The sequence below is a fragment of the Doryrhamphus excisus genome, linkage group LG20, assembly GCF_037039965.1.
Source record: "Doryrhamphus excisus strain RoL-2023G ecotype Guam linkage group LG20, RoL_Dexc_Guam_v1.1, whole genome shotgun sequence".
In the NCBI taxonomy this organism is placed as follows: domain Eukaryota; kingdom Metazoa; phylum Chordata; class Actinopteri; order Syngnathiformes; family Syngnathidae; genus Doryrhamphus; species Doryrhamphus excisus.
The window spans coordinates 5,052,734-5,078,098 of NC_136376.1; the positions used below are offsets into that span (position 1 = coordinate 5,052,734).

A 25,365-nucleotide genomic window follows, 5' to 3' on the forward strand; every position below is an offset into this window, starting at 1 on the left:
AAATATAGAAATTGTATTGAAGAAGAAAAAAAAGGTCAAATCCACCAATCAGAGCTTGTCTTGTCACTTCTGCTTGGTCTTTACATTTAGCCTACAGGAAGATAATATGGTGGTGTTTTTGTATGGCTAGCATTCTTTGTGTGTGTGTTTGTGTTATGCTTGGTGTTTGGGTTAGGGTTTGGGTTATACCTTGGGTTTGGGTTAGGGTTTGGGTTATACCTTGGGTTTGGGTTAGGGTTTGGGTTATACCTTGGGTTTGGGTTAGGGTTTGGGTTATACCTTGGGTTTGGGTTAGGTTATCATTAGGTTGTTGTTATGATTACAGTTTGGGATAAAGGGTTAGGGTTACTGTATGGATTAAGGATAGGGTTACCGTGGGGGTGCTGGAGCCTATCCCAGCTGTCTTTGGGCGAGAGGTGTGGTACACCCTGGACTGGTGGCCAGCCAATCACAGGGCACATATAGACAAACAACCATTCACACTCACATTCATACCTATGGACAATTTGGAGTCGCTAATTAACCTAGCATGTTTTTGGAATGTGGGAGGAAACCGGAGTACCCGGAGAAAACCCACGCATGCACGGGGAGAACATGCAAACCGAGGGTGGAATTGAACTCGGGTCTCCTCGCTGTGAGGTCTGCATGCTAACCACTCGACCGTCGCGCAGCTCTTTTCCTCATAATATAATGACTTCATTCATTCATTTTCTACCGCTGGAGCCTATCCCAGCTGTCTTCAGGCGAGAGGCGGGGTACACCCTGGACTGGTGGCCAGCCAATCACAGGGCACATATAGACAAACAACCATTCACACTCACATTCATACCTATGGACAATTTGGAGTCGCTAATTAACCTAGCATGTTTTTGGAATGTGGGAGGAAACCGGACAAAACCCACGCATGCACGGGGAAAACATGCAAACTCCACACAAAGATGGCCGAGGGTGGAATTGAAGTCGGGTCTCCTAACTGTGAGGCCTGCGTGCTAACCGCTAGGCCGCCATGCAGCCCAGTGTGTGTATCAATACTTTTTAAACATTTTGAGCGCATGCAACAATACTATAATAATTATGATAACCATGATCATACATGAATAAGAACACAAAACAATGTATAATATCCAACATGAGTCATGGAGAAGTGTCAGGGGTCAGCAGGTTTGTTGCCTTGTTCTCATGGAGTCAGCCATGCCTTCACTTACATGCAATGTGCACCACTTATTTTTTTTTTTAAAAAAAGGTGTCATGTTGGGCTTAAACAATAATGACCAGGCTAAACATTGGCAGCCTCTCCAATGAGTGAAGACGACGCTATCAGACGCAGACTTCCTGTCCCTTCTCCTCCCGTCTCGGGTTGTTTTATGGAGTGATTAGTGGTGTGTCGCGGCCCTTGAGGTGAGGGGGAGTGAGGAGATTTCTGATTACCTGACAAGTCACGACAGGAGAGGCTACACTTAGCCCATTAAAGATTTTTTTTTCCCCATTTCTCCGTCATGACATTTGAGAGCCGCTGAGAAAGCCGCACGCCACCTCGCCATTTCCCCCGTGCACGTGGCCTCCACTTAGGACTGAGGGAGGGGGGGTGGGGGGGGGGGTCTAGAGAGTGAGCGACGGCGACTGGGCCATCATGGCTGCACAAATGGACTTCATTCACCAAGGTGAACCGTACTACACTGATAAATGCACTTCCTTGAATGTCAGCAAATGTCACCCAAGAAGCCATTTGCCGCCACTTTAATAGCTTCTTCTCCACGCTGCCGCACACAGGAGGAAGAGGAGGAGGAGGAAGAGGAGGAGTCAGGAGGAAGCAACGGAGATGCGCCGATCCGAGCGATGACAATCAGTTATCATCTGGTAGTTTGTAGTTTGTGTTCCATTTCTGCCCCTTTGTAGGATAATAAACATATTTAATACATTTCCTATGTAAATGAATGAATGTAGTTATTAATTTCTCCAGCTGGAAAAGAGCGGGAAAGCTCAGAAGACGAAGCAAGGAGGATCATCAGACGACCTGACCAACAAAGATGAACAGGAACACCTTCATCCTCCAGATCAGCAGGTACGATATTATGTTCATTATCACCTCATTGACTGTTTGTGGGACTCATAGATTCCAACTTCTGCTACCCAGGCCTCCCGACGTCCAAGCGGACCCCCCAATTTGTAGAAACTGGAATCCTCTGGAATACTTTTCATAGTACATTGACGAGTCTTTGAAGAATTCACACATCAGAGCGAGATCCAGATGATCAGCGTTGAAGAAATGAGCATGTGGATCCACATGCTTCCCCGTCTTGGTCTTCCCAGAATCGACATGTTATGAGCCAGCAAAACCAAATGATCAGGTTCTTCAAGTTGATGGAAGAGATGAAACAAAGAGGAAAGATGTTCTTTGGAGAGTCAGGACTGTCTGCATGAGTGCATGGATGTATGAAGGTATACATATAAGTGACAGAATAGCATAGCATGCTGTCAAATCTCAAATAAAGATGTTTTTTAACATTTATGAATAAATGATGGCTGATTTAGGTGGACTACTGAATTTTTTTAATAAGCAGCTTTCCAGTGCAAACGTGTGAGTTATTATGCCTTTTTAATGTCTACTATACTTGGTAATATGAGTGTAAAGGTGACTATAGGGGTGCTACTTCATGTCAAGAGAGCTCTAAAAAAAAATTGTTAATATTGAATCCTGCTTCTTGAAAATCCACTATCGGGTATGGAATAAATTAACCACGATCAACGAGGGATGACTGCATAGTTTTGGGTGGGGGGTTTGAATTAAGCTGTGGGTTCCAAACATAACAAATTAGCATTATATTTCTCATTAGTGATTAAATCCAATGCATTTTTATTCACATTTTTGAGGAATTCAAAAATACTGTCTGGACAAACTACCAGGTTTTTAGGCATCATCCAAAATATCTCCCAGTGCGAACAATTAAGAGATTTAATCAAACCATTTATTAATTAAAAGGTGCGTCTTAACACTTGGGTAGCACGGTGGTCAAGTGGTTAGCATGTAGGCCACACAGTTGATTCTCCGCTTGGGAGTTTGTGTGCGGCGTTTGCATGTTAATATTCTGTATTCAAAATCTTTAATTCGGAAGTATTTTGATTTAGCTTCAGTTATTATGTTCAATTTTTAGTTTCATTTTAAGTCACATCATGAGAGTTTTGTATGAAATAATAAAAGTGGAGTTATCATTTGTATTAATGCATTGGGTGTTGGGACGCGCAAGTGCTGAGACAAAGCAAGAGCTGTGGCAATATTGCAAGAACAACTGTATCCGTTGTTGTGCTAATCCTAAATGAAATATGTATTCAGTAAAAAAAAAAAAAAAAAAAAAGGATTAGGGCATCCAGTGTCATGAAAGAAACCACTTACCAGCACCAAAGGTAATTTGTAACCTTAGCAACCGCTTTTGGAAATGGAGGATTAGGATTGGCCAGCACGCACACACGCACACAAATGCTGCTACTTCAAGTACACGAATGTGGGCGTTCCAAAAAGTTACACCTAAGCAGGATTTAAGGGTACTATAGTAAGCAGGTGCAAAAAATTATTAGATTTTATAGCATAACAACAATATAAGAAAGACCACGAAGAGCTCGATGCTAAGCTACATGAGGAAGAGAGGGAGGGATTTAAATGTAACACAAGTACTTGGTGTGTTTTACTTGTAATTGTTAGTCAAGGCAACGCCAGGCATCGTCACCATGGCTTCCATTGAGGGCTTTTCTTGTGCTTAGCAAACACAGAATAGAATATGGACGACATGTTACGTTACAATGACAACACATGTACAGTTGGTTTTTTTTAATGTTTTTATTTGACAAATGGCTATCTTTAGCTCCGGGGTTCTTTTATGCATTTAGGTTGTTATGTTTTGAGTGAACAATGGCAATTCAAAAAAGATGGTGAGTGCTTTGGGGATTAATCTAATCTAACAGTAAATTTTATTGCAAATATTGATCCAAAATTGGAGAAGAACGCAGCATAATCCAAGTTTTGTTAAAGTCAAAGTCAACTTTATTGTTAAATATGCTATACATGCTCGACATACAACATACGTAAAATTTCAGTCCTCCGGACCCCCGGTGCAGCAGGCAGGGGCGTCACTAGTTAGCCTATTATTATTACTATCATCATTATTCTTCTTCTGATTATTACTATTACTACTACTAGTAGTAGTAGTAGGCTAGTATTAGCCTGCTTTTGACCTATTATATAAAATTTGTCAGATTTTTTTTTTGCAAAAAAAAATTAATAAAAAATCAATAAAAATCAATTAAAAATATCAAATTATTTAGGGGACAGCAGCCCTAAAATAGGCCTACTGACACCACTGGCAGCAAGTAATAAATTAATAAAATTAATAAATAAAAAAAGTAATAAAATGACAATTACTAAACTAAATAAAGACTAACTTCAATACTAAAGTGTCAAAATGTAAATGTTCTGAATTACTCCTGTTTATTTGCTATTTGTGGACGGCCTAAGAACATAACTCCTGCAAACAAAATGTTTTCATCCCGTTTACACAAACAGTTTGGACACCCCCATTTTAGTTGAAAATCACCAAGAAAAAAAGCAGAAAGAGGATTAGTCATTTTTGTCACATTTAGACATTTTCATTTTCACGTTCCTGTAGGTGTCAAGGCCAGGGTCCTGATACGTCTTTGTCCCCATCGTGGTGAGGTCATCAGCCAGCCAAACAAAGGGCTGATGGGAAACCAGTCTTGCAGGATGAGTCAGTGGATGGGGGGGGGGTACTGTCTTTCCAAGGATGTGACAAAGCATCCGGCATGCAGCCATGTGGAGAATGTGGGCCCTGTGGGGTGAAGTGGTGCTGCACGAGGTCTGATTGAGAGAGAAAGACACCAGTGGGACAGTTTATTTTTTTAAGGAGGGGTGGGGGGGTGTTTTTAGTGTGTGTGGGCTCACTAATGCATCCAATAAGAGGAAGGGAGCAGCCGGCAGGAGACTGAGGAGAGGGACAGGAAGAGAGAGCGGAAAGGATTTAGGGTAACACCCAGCTGTCTACCTGCCTTTCTGATAGACTCATTGACAGCCAAGTGTGTGTGTGTGTGTGTGCGCATGTGTGTGTGTGTCTCTCCTGGGGTGTCATGGCAAGGCGGCGATAGGCAGACGACCAGACTCTCGCGACTGTCTGCAGTGTGGCCATCTCATTCTCAGTAAATACAAAAAGACTGAGACAAGGTGGTTAGGAGGACGAGATGAGGGGAGGCCGGAATCAAACAGGCGGTCTTAGTGCCAACATACAACCCATGAGAACCCACTTTGAGGATATGTGATGTCTCCTCCTCATCGTCGCTCTTTCATTTTGCCATCCCGTTGACCTTGCAGGTCTTTGATTCCCTCAGTGCAGAGATCTCGACTCATAGTGAAGATGTCACACTCTGTTCAGATGGAGTTTTTATGGGATAGAATTACAGCAGAGCATCATTTACTTGGATTTCTGAATGAACTGTTAATTTACCTTTTACCTAAGCCAAACTCATATCATTTCATCCAGTTTTCATCCAGCAGGATTACTATTGGAACAACACATCATCAGTATGATGAACCCAGATCACGTTCCCTAATAATACTTTCTCAAATATGTTTCATCTAACAGGCCGATATGGCACCTTTTGTTATCAAGCCGATACCAAGTAGTCATCGTTTTTACTTGAATGTTAATACAATACATATTTAACAATACTAGAAAAAAAATACAATTATTCCCTTTTATTACAAGTGCAACAAAAGCAAAAACTACTAATGGTGCTAATGGAGTTTGCAAACAATTTCCAACAACACGTAAATATGACAATATCAACAATGTAACAATAACAACGCAAATATTTGTAAAAATCGTCATTAAAGAGGTGAAATATATCCATGCCATCATGCTAGTGGAAATGGATACCCTTGGTAATCAATGCCATGTAACACATTTAGCAAGATTGCATCATGCAATCAAATAAAATAAAAAACATGAAATAAAAACATACGCCAAGGTAAAGATCAAATGTATATTTTATTTTGTGTCGCAGGAAATAGTCACATTATAGCTTTCACTTTGAGAATATGGAAGCCCAATCAGAAGGTGTCAGGCACAAACAGCATTAGCATGGACTTTACTGACAATCTCATGCAAACATTCAAAGGTTTCTTTGCTCCAGGATCATTTTTAAAGGGCATTAGAGGCCGAATATGCCTGAGGTGAAAGGTCAAGTGCTGGTTGACTTACAGCAGCTGCAACTTTTCATTCATAGTCGGAATAGGCCTACTTTCTGGGATATTTCATATCTGCTAATATTTGATATCTGGTGAAAACAGTTTGTTTAATGGTAATTACAAATAGGTGCTGGAGAATGTACATATTTTTTTCATGGTTTTGTGTCATAATACATTAGCATTTTATCAGTAGCATATCTTTGATCAATTTCCAAGGCCTGGCTGTGACAGTTAAATCAGCAAATATGAATTTACAGCCTATAATTATTGTTATAAAATGATATCTGATTGTACGGTTGATGCTGGCCATAGTTTATAGTTTTAAGTGTTTTTTTATAGAACAGAAATAATTCCTGGTGATGTAATCCAAAAGCCTTGAGGGGGTTGGTTAGTTGGTTTGCTGCAGGTCGACCAACCGGTTGCATGCAAGGCTAAAAATAAACTGGAAAACACAAAAGATTTCTCAGGGATGTCAAATGACGTGGGGGGTGCTGGATGTTTTCCTGTGTGTATGTGGGTGGAGGTGAGGTTGGGAGGGGGGGTATGCGCATGTCATAAAGAAAAAAAAAACAAACAGGAGGTGCAAAAATGTGCGTGGAAGCATCCTCCTGTATAGGAAGGAAGCCCCCATGTGGAGGAGTGCTTGAGGGTCAAATAGGAGCCGTGGACGGCTCTCTTTAACCCCGCCGTGAACCCACGACCTCACCTTCCGACTACTTCCCATTACCTCTGCACGACACTCACTCACACGCACTGTTTGGGTGCGGGGGGGGGGGGAGAAAATACTCTATGATGCTGCAACAACACACCTCTCACATAATGTACCCTACACATTCTACTATAATATATTATAATATATTAGATATATTATAATTTCCTTTGTTTTATTAAAAAAAGAAATACTTTTAATTGAATTTCATATTCGATTATACTAAATGCATTATAGAGGGCATATGAATATATGAAACAACTAACGTAAAAAATGTGATCGAAATATCAAAATGAAGCCTCCTAATTCATTATTTCTATGTTTTTTAATGATAATTTCAGCTTATTTTTCTATTTTCACTAAGGTAATGTCGTCCTATTTTTAAGGGCCTTAATTAAATGGGGGTCAATCAAATGAACCCCAAGGAGGCGTCAATGGAAGTTACTATTGCAATGACTGGATTGTGTATTTATTTGTCATTCATTATTATCCTTGCGTCCCATTCACTATAATGTCCAATTATTATTTCGCATTTTTCCAGTCATCCCAGTAGGACCAGTAGTATGTATATCATAATATATATCTTATAATATATCAATAATAATTCAGCCATAGAGGTCTGTGTGTGTAAGCAAAACTTTCAGTATGATGAAGCCAAGTCAGCATTATTATATTTTTTATGCAGCATAACTGGACGAGATCTGATTGGAGTGAAGGTGTAACTGGGAGTGGATTTCTGGCATGCACAGTGTGTGTGTGTGTGTGTGTGTGTGTGTGTGTGTGTGTTTGTGTGTGCGTGTGTGTTCCAAAGTCGAGGGTGTTTATGTGTTAAATGTTAAAAGAGGATAAGTCAACCGGCCAATGGGTGTAAAAAGGTCGTGGGCGCCTGAGATGAGACTTGGGGGTGGGGTCCTTGCCACACACACACACACACAGCTGCCACGCATGAATGTTTGATAAGGATGGATAATGGCTGCTGCTTAAATCCACGCGACGTAAACATCGTGGTCTCGCAGTGACATCTGCCACACGCGCACGCATAAAAATAATAATAATAATAATAAGCATAACATGTATAAGAAAAGGACTTGCAACACCAGAGGATGATAATAAGTCTGTGTGAGTCAGAGGACCACCAGTAAAGTATGTGTGTGGCTTTTAGGAAGAAATTGTGTGTGTGTGTGTGTGTGTCCGTGTTCGAGTCCCACCAAGCGAATGAAAACACGATGGTCTCAATGGCAGTCGGTGGGTGTGCGTGGGGAGAGATACAAAGTACTGATACTGTTAGGACAACAAGAACTGAGATATAACACACACGCACACAGGAATAATGACGTCGTTCAGCCTTGGGAAACGACGATCTCAATTATTATAACATTATTTTGATTTAGGTTCATGTAATTATTATTAGTATTATTGTTAAGTAACTAAAGTTGAACTAAAACTAGCTATTTATCTATCTTTTATCTTTATTATAAATTGTATAATCACGCTCTTGACATGCATTAAATAAAGAAAATATGAAACTATTAATAATTATGACTGTAAATGATTGCATCATGACGTCGAATAAACTTATTTAAAAGTTAAAATGTGTGAATTTTGATTACTATCCAATAAATTCCAGTACAAGGGCTGTTTGAAAAAAAAATGTCTCTTTACAAAGATGTCAGTTTTTATTATTAAGTATTAATTTAACAACATTGTCTATTGCACCATTACAGCCGTTTATATTTTGCTGACCTCATATATAAGAGGGATAAAGTATTAGAAATAGACCCCAAAAAAGTAGCAACATGAGTACTCAAAGCAATTAAAAAAAATTAAAATTCATAGTTATGTCATTAAAGTCATGCCCCCCCAAAAAATTTAAGTCATAAAAAGTCATAAGTTACCTCCTAAACTAATTTAAAAATGAGCTCATTAATTAAAGCATATTTAAGAACAGTAAGATTTATTAACTAACCTTCATTTACACACACACAGACACACAGTGCTGAAGTTTTTCTTTTTAACTTCTCCAAAAAGTCCCAAGGGATCGGTTGGATGGAAGATGACACCGAGCCTCATATGTAAAGCTGGAGGCTATTCATCTGATATATATATATGCTATATTTATATGTCTCCGCATCAGACCATCTACCTGGAAGACTGAACAAGCAGGCCTGCATGGGAAGAATTCCCCTTCCTCCACCACTTCCTCCCTCTACACCAAAAAGACATCATTAGAAAAGACTGCAATGACTTGATATATTTATGAAATCTTTATTTAACTTCTTACTACTCATTTTCAGACATGTTAAAGTATAAATGTGTACTTTCATGGAATTTGTCAAGCTAAATAAAGTAAAATGCTCATGCTTTTTCCTGTATCAAGAGCTGGAACTATTATATCACATCCTATAAATAATAGGCACAGTAGAGCTAAATAACAATATGTGTTAGTAATCTCATTTTCTCCATAATAAAAATGGCCATTTTGGGGTATCATCTCTTTTGAAAGTTCTGACAATTTGACTTATCACATCATGAGCCAATGAGGAACTTTGAAATCTTGGAAACTATTCCATGAGCTTATTAATAATGAATAAAAAATGATGTCCTGTAAGTCAAATACTGTAAGCACTCTATCTGTAATCCAAAATGTAGGAGCTAGGCCACCTGGTTGTGTCATGGTGCCAGAGGAGTCCTAATTGATTTTTAAGTGGTGTCTCTGGAGGTGGGGGGAAGGGGGGGTCCACCACTCGCCACTGTTTGTACCTGAATTGAAGGGCACTGATGTGCGGATGCTATGGCTGTGGTGGTGCTACAGGGAGAAGGGGTGGGGTGGGGGGTGGCAGGTGGAGGGTGGTTGCAGAGGGAGGGGCCTGACAGAGGGCACCGCCCCCTCCGTTTTGCAAAAGTGAACTCGCGTCTGCAGAGGCAACATGTCAAGCCTCATTCAGGCAACAATGGCGGATCTGTCATGCATGCATCATACAGCTCACCCGACTCTACACACGCCGATGATGATGATGACGATGATGACGATGATGAGAAACAAAAGCATGCAGACCTGCAGTGAAAGATGCAACTCAAACTTGGAGGCTTTTTGCTGGCAGCTTCATTAGAAGTTGACACAAGGTATGAATGTTAATGCTGAGGAGAGGAAGAAGGAGCGAAGAGGGGGAGGAGCCCTCATTAACTGTCGCTAACAAGCCGTGTAAATGCACTGATTGGACAGCTCCGATACAAGCGCCCTGCCCTGCCAGGAAGTCCCCCTAATGAGAGCACACAATGCAAACTATACAGCAGCACAAGAGCAGGGGGGGGACTTTAGAAAGTTGGCTTGAAACTCTGCTTTAATACTTGGGTGTAAATATAGGATATATAATATATATATTAGCCTCATTCCAAGTTGTTGTGGTTTGTGGCGTTTATATTTTGAGGGCTGCAGCTCTTCAAATGCCTTTATGCATAATGCACGTACAATATAATAGGATGATATGAAATTAGGCTTCAAAATAGCTGCGTCACTATGACCTCCAGGAAATATGAATGTAAATAATGTACATAATGTAAATAATAACAAAATTAAGCAACAAAAAAGTCAAATGTTTTACTTTTACTTTTACTAACCCTTTTAAAAAAGCCCTTTTAAAAATATATACATTTTGCACATGTAACATGCAGACAAATAAAGTTTTGTAAAATTATGAAAAAAGTTATATAACAATAATAATAATAATAATAATATAATAAATAAAGTTATCACAACGAATCTACACATTCTCAAATAAAACCTGCAAACTTAACGTTACCAGCTCAGAATTAAATTGAAAAAAATAATGAAATTCATAATTTTAAGTGTTTCAATATTTTTTTAAACATTTTTTAATCATTTTTTAAAACGGCAATACTCACATGGTGACGCTCTTTGCATTGAGTCCTCTCCACGATGGTTCAACTACAAACTAGACCAGAACCAAAGGAGAAAAAGTACAAATAATAAATACATATTTAAAAAATCTTCATGCAGCCATAAAAATATAAATCCTTTAATTTAATCATGCAAAAAAAATGCCATGCACATACACACACTTGCATGCAATAAGTAAATACACAAGTTAAGGAAGCGGTCCAATAATGAATAAGTCCTAATTCAGTCTTTACTTACCGTGGCTGTGCTGCTTTATGTGCACGTTGTGGCCACGCAGGCTGTCTCTCTCCTGTGTGCACGCGCGTCAGGGAGGGGCGTGCACGTACACATCTGCATGCACACACAAACACACACAGAGGTCACAAATAAAACTTGCTACCTTCTTTTCACTTTGACACATTTCTCCTGTCTTTGCACTCCTCCCTCACCGATGACGTCACAGCAGCTTTGTTTATTTGCCGTATACACGGAACAGGACGGCCCTTGCAATAAAAGCACTAATTGGTCAATTAACAGCCATCATTGAGCTCCCGAGTGTCGCAAAGCAAGCCGCATCGGATGAATGTTATATTAATTACGGAATGAGTGCACTTTTAACTTATATGTGTAAGAGTTGGACGTCCCATGCGTGCAATCAACACTGCAGTGTTTGTGTTACACTCAACATAAATAAATGCACTGCCTGTGCATTCAAGACTAACACCCACCCCCACCCCCCCCCGCTGCTCCGAACATTGAGTAAGCCCTCGGATAAACACACAATTAGCGGCAGGTGAATAAACTTGTTTGGGGGGGTGTTAATTACATGCTTAACGTAAACAAAAGGCGCGTAAAAGAATGTGAATTAGCACTCCCATGCCCCACTCCCCATTCTCTCCCCTCACTCCCTCCATTCAGGTTTTGCATTTCACCTCTTGTCCACTCTATAGGAGTGATTTCCGAATTGCCTGCGAGGGGCAACCCCACCCCAAAAAAGAGAGAGAGAGAGGCTCCACTAAAACATAATGCTAGATAATACCTGCAGCTTTGCTTTCAATGGTGGACACCTAAATTGGTGCACCAGGAGAGCCAGTCAGGTAAGGAGGCTTTGCATATTAGGCTCTAGTGGTGCTAAGCCTTCACTTGTAACTTCATTTAGTGTGTGTGTGTGTGTGTGTGTGTGTGTGTGTGTGTGTGTGTGTGTGTGTGTATGAGGCTTGGCTTTAACCCCAGCGTGAAAATACCAGCCTTTTACTTCCAGTCCAGGGAGCTTTCTCCAAACGATGCCACTTGGAATTACCCTTCCTGGATGAGCTTCAGGAGAGTAACAAAGTGGACAGGTCGGGTCCTAACATAACACACAGACACACACATACAAATAAAGAACACAAATATCCTTATCCTGCAGCTGCGTGGTCACAATGATGTTTGCAAGTAGTAGTATGTCTCTGCTGCGTAAACGTCCACGCGTAATGGGTGCATTTACGCACAAGAGGATAAGTCTAGACTCACTTTACTGACTTGTGTCCAGTCCAAGCTTCAGTCTGTGGTCAGCTCAGGAAAAGGTGCACATCTAGAGAGAGAGAAAGAGAGAGAAGGGGGGGAGTTTTGAATTCCAGAATGATTTTGCAGCAAATGCGGCTTAGGATCATTATGTCAGCTTTCTGGAAGGTGAGATTAGGCGTCTCGAATCGTGCACGGCCCCCACGCAGCAGCAGCTCAGCTCTCACAATGCGCGCCACTATTCGCCCCGGCGCGATTTTAACACGCTGTCTAAATATGAGCCGCAAACATGAAAATCACACCGCCTCGGCTACCGCACTAAAGCCGAGTCCTGTGACCGAGGATGTGGACATGGATCGTGTCTTAAAGCATTAGCGGATCAACCGGCTGCTCAAAAGTGCTCCCATGAGTGAGTTTTCGAGCACTTGACTTGCCTTTAATCGAGTATTGATAAAGATTTGGGCTTGTAAACGAAGGGGGCCGCGCCGAGAGGCGGGGGTGAGCGGCGTCAGAGTTCAGCCTGCACCGGGACCCGCAGCAGCCGGTGACCGTGGAGGGAAAGCCGGCCTCTATACGGTGCCCCATCCTGACCTGAATTCAACTGCAAAAAAAGACACAAATAAAACAAATAAATAAGAAAATCGGCACGGAAATGTTGCTTTGTCCTCCCGAGTTGCGAGCCATTTGCGATTTAAAGCCTCCTGAGTCGCCTCCCTCCATCCTCCTGCAGGCTGCGCGTCCTCCCTTTTTCCGGCTTGGAGGAGCCTCGTTAAAGACGGCAATAATATTCCACCCTCTAATTGCTCATTCCGCGGAGAAGGCTACGGATGTTAGGCTGGGATAGACGGAGGGAGGGGCGGGGGGGTTGCCGTGGAGATGGAAGACTCTGATAACCCCCCGTGTGCGCGGCACTGGTGGTGAAAGCCTCTCGCTACGTACTGGCTAATGATTGGCACGCTTGACAGTGATTGGCAGCGCTGCCATGGCAACGGCGCAGCGACACCAAGAAGACCAATAGAAAAGGGAAACAAAATGTTTCAATGCTACACTCAACGGCGGATTTAGGGGGGAGATATTATGAGGCTGGTGTCATTAGGCGATAGCCATTGAATCATTCGATCTCCTTTTTTTTTCGAGCAACTTCGCCGTGGCTCTCGTCGGGCGATTCGCCCCCTCTTTTTTCTCCATAATTTTGGTTCGTCTCTCAGGTCATTTCCATGGTTTTCCGATCGCCTTTAGAGCTTTATCCCTCCCATTTCTTCCTGCCAAACTTCGCTGATCGCCCCCTGCTCCTGGCGAACAGCGCGCCCGCTGCCCGGTCCCCGGAAGACTTGTCCATGTTCCAGCTACCCACCCTCAACTTCTCCCCGGAGCAGGTGGCGAGCGTCTGCGAGACGCTGGAGGAGACCGGGGACATCGAGCGGCTGGGTCGCTTCCTCTGGTCCCTGCCCGTGGCCCCCGGAGCGTGCGAGGCCATCAACAAGCATGAGTCCATCCTGCGCGCCCGGGCCGTGGTGGCCTTCCACACGGGCAACTTCAGGGACCTCTACCACATCCTGGAGAACCACAAGTTCACCAAGGACTCGCACGGCAAGTTGCAAGCCATGTGGCTGGAGGCGCACTACCAGGAGGCCGAGAAACTCCGCGGACGCCCTCTGGGTCCCGTGGACAAGTACCGGGTGAGGAAGAAGTTCCCGCTTCCTCGGACCATCTGGGACGGCGAGCAGAAGACGCACTGTTTCAAGGAGCGGACGCGGAGCCTGCTCAGGGAGTGGTACCTGCAGGACCCCTATCCGAATCCCAGCAAGAAAAGGGAACTGGCTCAAGCCACTGGACTCACTCCCACACAGGTCGGCAACTGGTTTAAGAACCGGAGGCAACGAGACAGAGCCGCGGCGGCCAAGAACAGGTTGGTGGATTTGCTCTTCTTCTTTACTTCCACTCGAAAAAAGGACACAAATACGCGGGTTACAAAAAATGGGCTCCAGAGTACCGGGGTAGAGTGCTCAGGCTGCCCGGCTGAAGTGGACTTGCAAGCCCGCCCCATATCGCTGGCAATCGTCAGCAAAAGAAAACATAAAAACACACAAGGTAATCTGCTTTAAACGTCCAAAAGTGGCGCAAACATTTCGTGCATCTACTGCACTGCTATTTCATTGAACTTGCACATTATGGCTTTTAATCATAAGCAAACAATATATGCAATGTAAACATACAAGAACAATAAAATGATAAAATAAGAAATTATTCTGTTGTGGTTTTGCAGAATTAGGTGACTATTATTATATTTTCTTACTATCAGTGAATATGATCCTATTGTATTACTATATTTTGATACATTTTGGACAATATAACCCTTATTGATTCAAAATAATCTAACATTAAAAAAATAGTTTTGTGATCAAAATTATTCTCCACCTTTAAATAATTGTTTACAAAGTAAATCCCACATTGTGTGTCTATTACAACAGTTACGGTAATATTTATTTCATCTCCCACTTCACACTTTTAACTGCATTTATCATTTTTTTAAATGTCACCCTGCATTGTTATAAGAAAGATTATCCCTGATTATATTACTGATATTAATACTTAAATCCTTATGAATAGAGGCTATATTCATAACATTAAGTGTGGTATCATTCCACTAATAAAAAATGCTACAGTTGATTAAAAAGACACACATACACACAAACACACATACACACACATGCTGGAGATGAGCTAAGCCATATGAAGACTATTTCTAATGCTTTTGCTAAATGAAGAGATAGATTTCCACACTGACATTATCCCGCCACGGTGAGTTTATGATGATGAGTGGATTGGGGATAAACATTTAGGATGATTGCAATAAAGTACCACGTCACTCATTCATGCAACACACAGCATAATGGGGGGGAAATGCAGGATTATTTTGGTTGACGGAGTAGGGAGGAATAGAAAATATGATTAGTGCACCAAATATTGCAGATATTTGAGAAATGTGTTTAATTTCAGCATATTCATGTGTGTGTTCTGGGGGGGGACACTCGCTCCAAACAGTGCAGTGTTTTGTGATGGAGGCATGCATGCATGGCTGGGGCCGGCTAGGGGGTGCAAAGAAAAGGCGACCCTTATTTTTCAGGAGGGGGCACGACGGTGAGGAGGGGTGTCCGTGGTGAAAAGAGGGAGCCTTCTAAAGTCTAATTGCCATTTCTCTCATTTTGCTGCAAAAAACTCACCCCCTTCCTCTCACTTGTCCGATGCAGGCTCCAGCACCAAGCAATAGGACCCGCCGGCATGAGGTCCCTCTCGGAGGCCGGCCTCACCCCTCACAGCTCGGCGGAGTCGCCCTCCACCGCGGCCAGTCCCACCACCAGCGTGTCCAGTATGACGGAGCGAGTCGACACCGGAACCTCCATTCTGTCCGTCACCTCCAGTGACTCGGAGTGCGACGTATGATACGCAAAAACAACACAAAAACACACAAAAAACACATAAGAAAAAAGAGAAATATTTACAGGGAAAACGGACCTGAAAGGAAAAAAAAAGACTTATGAAATATCGAGGATGGGGGGGAAAGGACCGATTGATATAAATATTGAATAAAAAGAGATAAAGCACGTTTTTTTTATTAAAAGCGCTTTCAGAAAGGACACACGCCTCCTCATCAAAGTCCCCCACTAGACTACTTGCATGAATATTTTGATTTTCTTCATTTTGCATCCAAAGTGCAAGATGATCCTCCATCAGAAGCATCCATCAGAGGGAATTTAACATTTTCACCTTTTTTTGTGATGATGATGATGATGTTGCTGAAGCAGCCGTCACGCAGACAAGATGCAATCCCGTTTTTTCCCTTTTTTTGTTGTTTTTGTGTTCATCAGACAATCATTTCAAGTCGTATATAAGCACCTTTTTGTTTTTGTTTTTTAAAGAAAAAAAATATCCTGTCACTGCCTTTGTGGGGTCAAAATATGTTGATGACTGTATCAGATTTTTATTTTTTATTTTCAAAATTTTATATGGAATGATGTATATAATATGTCGAAAATAACGCCATCATTCTCCCGCTGTGTAATATACGTGTAGAAATATGCTTGTACATAATTATTGCCCCCGCCACCCACCTTGCCCTTCTTGTTCTTCCTCTCGTCTCATTCTCTTTTCTATCCCCCCTTCCTTCACTTTTCTTGGTGTTCCTACATAAAATATTTGTTGAAAACTTAAACCACTTCAGTGCTGAGGGCCCGTTTGTTGTTGTTGCATATCACAATAGTTGCCCCTAAAAATATTTACCCTATAATAGTGTTTTTTTTTTTAAATAATGAAATATAAAATGTAAATGAAATGTTTCCCCATCCGCTTAGAGCTGCATGATAAGTGGCTAAACACATGTTCATATTGGATCATTATTGGATTGTGGGGGCATTAACGCTCATCTCTGGCTTAAGGCTGCAAGCACCATGCAGGTTACACTGTCAACTCACCTAAAAAACCTCCTCTTCTCCTCCTCTCCTCTTTTCCTGGAGCTGGAAACACACAAGAACAAAAAAGACTTAATTCTTATTTGCGTCTGTGTTCATTGAAATAGGTACATTCCCAACACATGTGACCTATGCTGCACACATTCGGACCAACGACCGTGCACTTAAAAATGCTGAGTGCCATTTCCCCCTTTTGTTTACGCTTGCTGGTGAATGCAGAAATTAAGTAAACGCGCCATTAAATGGCCTAATCGCGATGGGACTCCTCCCCTGGCCCAATCTGCCATTGTGGCCCTCTCAAAAGAGCTTTTCTTCCCGGGACGACAAGCATTTCCCCCCCTCTTTGCTCCTCAGAAAAAGAGGGGGGATTTCTCCCCTGCAAGTCTCTTTTTTTGCGGCTAAATCTCCAAGCAATCACACTACAGTTTGTTACAGGACACTTGCAGCATTTGTGTGTGTGTGTGTGGGTGTTTTTGAAGGCTGTCCCAAAAGCAAAAATGGTGTTAAACACACACTAGGAAAAGTCTACCTGGCAACTGTACTCTTTGGGGGCCAAAATAATGAAAATGAAAGATTAACTATGAGATGCATAAGGAGGAGACAGCATATTTTAATGGAAAGAATAGGACCCATTTTCACTAAACGTAATTTCTAACTAACAATATTTAATTGGACAAAATTTTTTCTTTTATATGCTAAGCGAGTATCGAAGACATTCAAATGACCACTGACGTCGATTATCATTACTGAAATGATTAAAATCGAAATATCTTTTTGAGTACTATACACACAAGTTATTCAAGTCTGAAGCTCTCAAATAAAAATTATTATTCAATAAAATATTATTTAATAATATTATTTACTCAATAATATTTCCCAAATACAGTACAGGCAACTTTTATTATCATTAGAGATTGTTATTAGGAGAGATGAGCCACTCGTGAATAAAAAATAAGCATTAAGGGTGCCTCACTTGTTCATTAGTCCACTTTTAAATATTTAACTGAGCTTTGTGGAGTGAAATATGGTCATACAAGTATCTTAATTAGGATTTAGTGATTTTTTTAGCACAGTGTTAAAATGTGCTAAATATGTTTTTGTTGACCAATGAGGGCATCATGGAGGTTTGGGCGTGTCACTCCAAACATACGTCTAAAAGTGTATGCGTGTGTGTGCTCGTCTCTGTATGGGGTCATGAACAGTGTGTGTGTATGTGTGTGTGTGTGGGGGGGGGGGGGGGGGGGGCAAGGTAGGGTGGGGGTCGTGTTCGTGATCTGTCAAGTCAAATATGGATCAGCACACAAAAGAACTTAGCGAGGAGTAATCTGTGTGTGTGATACTTACACGAGAGTCAACGACAAGAATGTGAGACAACCGGGGTGTCGAACATTACACTACTACTAGTATGACATATTTTAATCTCTTTTACACCTTAAGGCATCTTTTATCTTTAATTACTCCTTATATTGTTTTAATAGTCTTTGATGAATGAGCTGTAGGCAAAGTTCATGTATGGCAAACTATTATTATCTTGCATATTCAATAGTTCTACAGTTTCTTTCATTTCTTTGACTCCTTATATTGATTGAAGTGTCTTTGTAACATTATTTATAATTCCTTTACATAAATATCCATAATAAGTTAATGTATAGGGGAAGGTACTACACTATTACTTTTTTTTTAATAAAAAAAGTTTACATCTCAAGAAGTTACACAAAATACTTATTAGATAATGTTTTACTCATCCTCATCAAAGTGTCATTGATGCATGAGCTATAAACAGTATAATCCAAGTATAGGAATTACTACAGTATATATGAAATAAATTGAGAAAAGGTAGTGATTTTGGTACACAAAAGCCTTCTTACACTTTTACTCCTTGTATTGATGTAGTTAATACACAAATTCTAATTCCTTTACATAAATATCCCAAAGTTAATGGACGAGAACCTACTATTTTAATGTATAACAGTTTTTTGAAAACGTTTCAGGTTTTGGTTTTTTTTTTTTTTACACAAAAGCCTCCTCATATTGATTTACAATAAGTATCTTTGATAAATGATGATAAATGTTCTACATACCCATCCCAAAGGGGGTTATGTAGGGAAGGCAGGAGGTGGTTGGAATCTGATGGTGATAAAAACTCGCCCTGCCCTTGTTTTTTCTCGGATTTCACCGCTTAACTGCACAGAAGTTTGCCCATTGGTGTGTATTCATGCAGCAGCAGCAGCTCCTGGTCAGTGCAAATAATGACACTGGTGGACCTACGTATCTTCCTTAATGCTCAATGAGCCTTTTTTGGTTTCTGCTTGACAGGTGGGGGATATTTTTCTCCCTCACATGAGAGTGGCGGGCCTTATTATGCATTATTGCTCATGGGACATAACATTAGGTAGCCCAAAGTAGCCCCACTCCAGTGTAAACAAAAGCATTTATTGTAGGCATGTCCGATAATAATGGGTACAGAAAAAATACAATATCAGTTGATATTGGTATTGCAATCATAAAAACCGATGCTGTATACAACACATATGTGTTCATTCCACCACAGGAGATACGTCCTGTTACACATATCGGTATCGTAAATTGAGAGATGGATAATATCGACATATTTGGCAAAAAAGCCAATATTGGATATCCCTAATTTATTGTGTTCATGGTAATGACGCGTGTTTTTTATTGACACCATATATCTGCCCTTTTGACTCATTTGTGAGAGGCTTCCACCCAAATATTTGGCACAACTCTCAGTAGGATGCAGTGCAAATCTGCACGATAATAAGAAGGCAGATTTTGTACGCGGATGGTATTAAACATTGCATAAGTTAACATCTCTGCTCGTATTGGGATGGGCATATTTGTACTATATGTGGAGAAATAGTGCAAAATCATTAACTTGGATAAAACTATGATATCATTTTGGCATTCACATGGCATAAAAACATGAAATATCTCATATTATTAAAAAATTGACTTGTTTGTGCAGTCACATTCAATTATTTTAATATATAAGTAATGAAACTACATTAAAAACTTGTAAACATTTGTCACCGATTCATGATTAATGCAGAGGTTATACTGTATTGGCTGGGGGATGGGGGGTTATAGCATGAATAAACGACTCCTTTGGGGGCTGGTGTAGCTAATCAAATGTCCAGTAAGTGTCTAGTGTGTACTACAATAACACAACAAACATTTATATAAATATGTCATATGATGCCATGTGGGAGTCAACTTGGCAAGTTACAACATTACACACCATGCACTTGCTAATTGTTTCTCTGTTCAATGGTTGCTGAGGGGTTAAAGGGCAGAGATGTATAGTAGTGGTGGTGTGTGTGTGTATGTGTGTTATGCAATAGTCTAGAATGCCTATTAGCGTGCACCGCTATAGCACCAGGCTCACCTTTTTAAAACAAGCACAACATGAAAGCAACCCAGCTCTGGCTTATACTCCAGTGAGCATAAACCTTGCATCCACTATGTATGGGTGGAGGGTGTGTGTGTGTGTGTGTGTGTGTGTAGGCCACTGGGTGCAAGCTGTGATCTCTCGCCCTGTGCACACCGAGCAGACAGAGGGCTGAGCAGCTTAAATAGAGCCCGAGCACCTGTGTTTTCTCCCGCCGTTCTCAGGCCTTCTTACAGCGCGCACGGCCACTTATACTCACATGCACGCAGACGCATGCACGCACGCACACACACACACACATGCGTGCATATAACACAAGCATATGTTTGGCATTTAACGGCAAAACATATTCCCCCTGCATGCAGCCATCTGCCCTGTGTTTGACATTATTCCCATTAAGGACACATGGTAATTGACTTCTAGATCAACCTAGTACCACCACATTACACAAAGCAACATTTACACTGTATTGATTTATTAACATTTGATATAAACTCACCCGAATCAACTCCAGTCCACTCTTGCCACCTTGTCTGCAGCCTAAAATGACAAAAAAATGTGTGTATATCTATGTACATAGTCCAATGATTTCTTCCAATATGGATGAATTTCTGACATGCACATAGCACATTTAAAGCATCAATAACAGACATTTGATTAATTTGAAGAGAGGCCAAAGCCTCCTGCTGTGACGTATGAGCATTTTGCACAGTAAGCGCAAACAAAAGGTCAGGGATTGACTGGGACTCGGTTGCCCTTATCAATTCATCCCCCATTTATTACGCTATGGCATGGATTACGGCAGCAGAAAGTCCAATTTTGTACACACACACACAACACATGCAAGCTGTGAGGGCGGGAGGGCATCTTTATGACCAAAGAGCAGCTGAGAGCCAATCGTGTTCCTTGACTGCCATCTAGCGGAGATATGATGAACTAATTTAGCTGCTTATTTGAATTCACTCATTTTAAAAATTTTAATTCTAATTTTTCAAATGTGCACTCATTTTTCAGACATATTAGGCACAGTTTTTGGGCGCTAAGTAAATATACATAATTAGATTTCATTTTCTTGGGAAAAAACTGCATATTTTAGTAAAATTGCACAACTTTATGATTTAAAAAAAGTGTGTGAATTTTAATGATAGCAATCAAAGGTTGAGATATTAAAAACCGTTCAACAGCCAATGAGAGAAAAGCACTTCCTCGGTGGATGTAACTACTGTATATCAACTTTGTGTTGAGACTATACACATAGTGTGTCTAGTTCATGTCAGTTGGGACATGAACGCCACACGTTAGCAGCAGACACACAAGGGCAGGCCAGTGAAGTTTCACACACACACACACACACACACGCACGCACGCACGCACACACACATAAGTCCTGTGAGTCATCAAAATTTGATGTCATAAAAGTCAAATGATGTTGGGACAGTGAAGCATCTTCTCCATTTAGTGCAAGATCAGAGATTCCGATGTGTGCAACGATTGTAATGGAACCCGCATCCCTGCTTCATGTGTGAACACCGATACCCTGAGACCTGCCTTGCAGGAACACGCTGACTGACAGACAGACGGGGAGGGCAAAATGGGCTCCACTGCCGCCATTAGACTACAAGTCGGAGCAGAGGACCAAAGCCTGGACTCTAAGTGAAGCTATAGAACTTCTACGTGTTATCTCGCTTTGTGGCTACTGAAGTGTCCTAAATTTGGGATGGAGATCAGGGAAGACCTGATTCGAATCTCCACCTGGCAGTCCGGTTTCCTCCCACATTCCAAAAACATGCCAGGTTAATTGGCGACTCCAAATTGTCCATAGGTATGAATGTGAGTGTGAATGGTTGTTTGTCTATATGTCCCCTGTGATTGGCCGGATGAGTCTGGTGTGGAAGAACTATCTCAGGTCCAACCTCGGTGACCCCTGACCTCACAAAGATACCAAAAAGACACATTCTAACATCTTGCCGGGGACGTACAACATCCAACCAGCTGTCCCAATACTTTTGCTTGTGCAGTCACATGATCCTGTTCATAATTCATCATTGCTGTTCCATGTGACAGAGGAAAAGAATCTTAATGACTTTCATAGGAGCATGGAGTTAAAAGATGCATGAAAATATATCTTACTATACAATAAACCAGCACATTGGCGAGGGGGGGGGGGGTCCCTCAGCTAAAACCGACTGTTTTGTCCGACCGCTCGTTCTATTTTTAATGCCTTCCTGTACATGAGTCGCAACTTTAAAGTCGGCCCAAGGTCCCGAGGTGCCCCCCACCCCCACCCCACTACCCGGTTGGTTATACACATGCATTATTCAGCATCGTCCTCCATTCTGGCTCACACTATCTTGGTCCAGCAAGAGTACAGTCCAGTCCAGAAAGGGTAAATATAGCCCACCCCTTTATGTACCCTTCTGCTAGGCCTGCAACCCCAAAGGTGGGCTGCAAAAAAGTAGCAGGGCTTACACAGGCATGTGAAAAACAACTGAATCTCACATTTCGGAATGTCATGTAACGCTTCGACTCCTCAACTGTGGGACATAAAAAGGCAGAACTTTGCCAAAACATGTACTCCTATTGTATTGTCTGTGCTATTATTTTTCTGAGGAATACGCTTCATGGTGGCGCTGTCATTCAACACCTAAAATGGTATGGACTTGAAATTTCTCACACAGCTAAACAGCCACTTTAGCTTTGGGGCATGTAGCCTTGACTAATTTTTATATTATATTATTTATATTTATATTATACATTTATATTATATTATTTATATATATATTATATTTTTATATAATAATATGGTGTGTATTATATTATCTAATTATTTTATTATGGTATTCTTCACATATTACACATTTAAAAATACACTTTTTTCTTTCATATATTTGAAGTCTATGCTACTAAAATGACATTTTTCTTCATAATATTACAAGTTTATTCTCCTATAATTCTGACATTTTACTCTTAATATTTGGGCTTTCTCATAAAATTACAGCTTTTTTTCCAACTATTTTAATTTTCCTCTTGCAAATTTTCTTATGTATTTATTTACTTTCCCCACCCTAATTTTCCGAATATTACAACTTTATTCGTCGTTTTCTTTGTTTCTCATGTTACATCTTTTTGAAGAGATTCTTTTTCTTTAATATTTCAACTTTATGCTAGTAAAAGGACGTCAGTTGATGTGAATATTACGTTATTCTTTTGTTTATGGATTTTTCTTGTGAGATTATACCTTTTTTCCATAATATTTGGACTTTTTACTGTGTTTAAAATTTTTTTTAAAGTTTACTACTTACTTTACTTTAAGTTTACTTAAATTATATTTGTACAATGTGCCACTGACAAATAAAAAAAAACAGCCATGGCCCGTAAAGGGCGCCCGGGCTACATTTTGGGCACGCTTGCCTTAAGGGGACTGACAAGCAGATGGGTGTAAAATTTGAGCAAGTTTGGTTGAGAAAGCAGTGGTGTCTCTGCATTTGAAAATAAGGAACATTTCTCTGTACTGTACTTACATGTATGCTAACATGTCTTACAGATAATTCTGACCTTAACCAGCAGGGGGCGCCACATTCCAATCTGTCAGCAGGACAGAATGTCTTTATGAATCCTCACGTGTACTGCTGCTGTCTTACATGTCTCATGATGTGATGATGGCCTTTAAAGCCCGCAGGAGGAAGATGAGAGAGAAAGAGAGAGAGGTGGGATAAAAGGAAGAGTTCATTCAGTCATTTAAATGTCATGTTGTGCTCCTATAATGCAAACACCGCCATCTGCTATCATGCATTACTTATGCAACGTTTACTGCTGCCATTAGTGTATGCTGCCATCTTGTGGTAAGTCATACCTGTATCAATTATATTCACACACGTCTTACTGTAGAGGAGCTGCTGTCTTCTCAATTAACAAATAAGTCCACATCCTGGAAAACAGAAACCAACATTAAAGTTCATCCACAGACAAATCACATCAGCAAAATTAATCAATTAACTGAACATGATATTAGTGTCCCAACAATACCGGGGCTGTAGTGCAACATCAATTACTATATAATACCATAATAGTAATAATACACACATTGATCCATTAATACTTATTTTAATGATCTGTCAATCAGCATACATCAACACTAATCAGTCAAAGTAGAATTTTAGTGCAAACAAGTGTGAAAAATGAGGTGGCATGACAAATATTCACCACCAGAGGGCATCGTGTGCCTAACACGTGATAACAAGGAGCACACCAACGCATTTTATCTATAAAACAACTAAAGTACATGACCTTTCCTGTGCAAAAAGTCACAATCATATATATAATTACAAATGTATGCTTTCAATATCTGATTTGTGATATTGCTGTACACTGGAAAAAAATGTGGAGTGCCATTTACTTGAAAAAAGCTAGGTAACAAATTGCACGTACAATTCCAAAGTAACTTTCACTTAGGAAATATTCAAGTAAAATTTACTTGTCAGCAAGGATTATTTGTTTAATTAAAAATACTCTTTAATATTACTTGAGATGTACTGTCTTAGACACAAAAGGTACTCTCTTTGCTAGCAAATTTTACTCAAAACTACGTTTGAATCTACTTAATCCATATATATACTCACCTTTCAGGATTGTTTAACTAGTTTTCCCTTACTTCATTTGGAGCAATTTATAAGTAATATATACATGAGATTTAAGCTACCACCTACACCACATTTCTAATATGATTGTGTTGTATTTCTTTAAGATGACCTTCTTTGAATTAAATGAAATTATCTTAACACATCTTTGTCAAAACATTCTTTCAAAGCAGAACACCATTACTACATTTGTTGTACTTGCCGGCCACATTGAATGAAAACAACAGGGGCCATTTATATATGTGGTCATCAAAAGGAAGGACATACTTGATCACGGTGCACAAAAATACAAGGAAGAAGAACCTGTGAAATAAATTAAACATTTCATAACTAAACCAAAGACCTGGCTTTGATTCTCCGTTGCATCTCTGTGTGGAGTTTGAATGTTCTCCCCGTGCATGTGTGAGTTTTGTCCGGGTACTCCGGTTTCCTCCCACATTCCAAAAACATGCTAGGTTAATTGGCGACTCCAAATTGTCCATAGGTATGA

General features: G+C 40.6%; 1 protein-coding gene and 1 long non-coding RNA gene across 6 annotated transcripts; one reads left to right on the forward strand and one right to left on the reverse strand.

Annotated features, from left to right (window-relative positions):
- Positions 1-4,054: 4,054 nt before the first annotated feature.
- LOC131108071 (uncharacterized) lies at positions 4,055-25,118 on the reverse strand. Of its 5 annotated transcripts, XR_013630450.1 has the most exons (11): positions 25,078-25,118; positions 24,092-24,166; positions 23,794-23,902; positions 20,738-20,778; positions 15,585-16,874; positions 12,795-12,961; positions 12,370-12,430; positions 12,106-12,205; positions 11,116-11,208; positions 10,863-10,912; positions 5,573-10,014 (listed from the first exon to the last, which is right to left on the reverse strand). It is a non-coding gene; the product is annotated as an uncharacterized LOC131108071 (long non-coding RNA). The 5 variants fall into 5 exon arrangements; XR_013630452.1 differs by lacking the exons at positions 5,573-10,014; positions 15,585-16,874; positions 20,738-20,778; ... (1 more) ...; positions 24,092-24,166; positions 25,078-25,118 and adding exons at positions 4,055-5,427; positions 5,508-5,562 and having other exon boundaries at positions 12,795-13,233; XR_013630451.1 differs by lacking the exons at positions 5,573-10,014; positions 15,585-16,874; positions 20,738-20,778; ... (1 more) ...; positions 24,092-24,166; positions 25,078-25,118 and adding an exon at positions 4,055-5,562 and having other exon boundaries at positions 12,795-13,232.
- On the forward strand, positions 13,209-17,794 carry six3a (SIX homeobox 3a). Its single transcript, XM_058058824.2, has 2 exons — positions 13,209-14,269; positions 15,612-17,794. Exons 1-2 carry the CDS (start codon positions 13,578-13,580, stop codon positions 15,802-15,804), a joined length of 885 nt encoding a protein of 294 aa, XP_057914807.1. The 5' UTR covers positions 13,209-13,577; the 3' UTR covers positions 15,805-17,794.
- Positions 25,119-25,365: the final 247 nt, after the last annotated feature.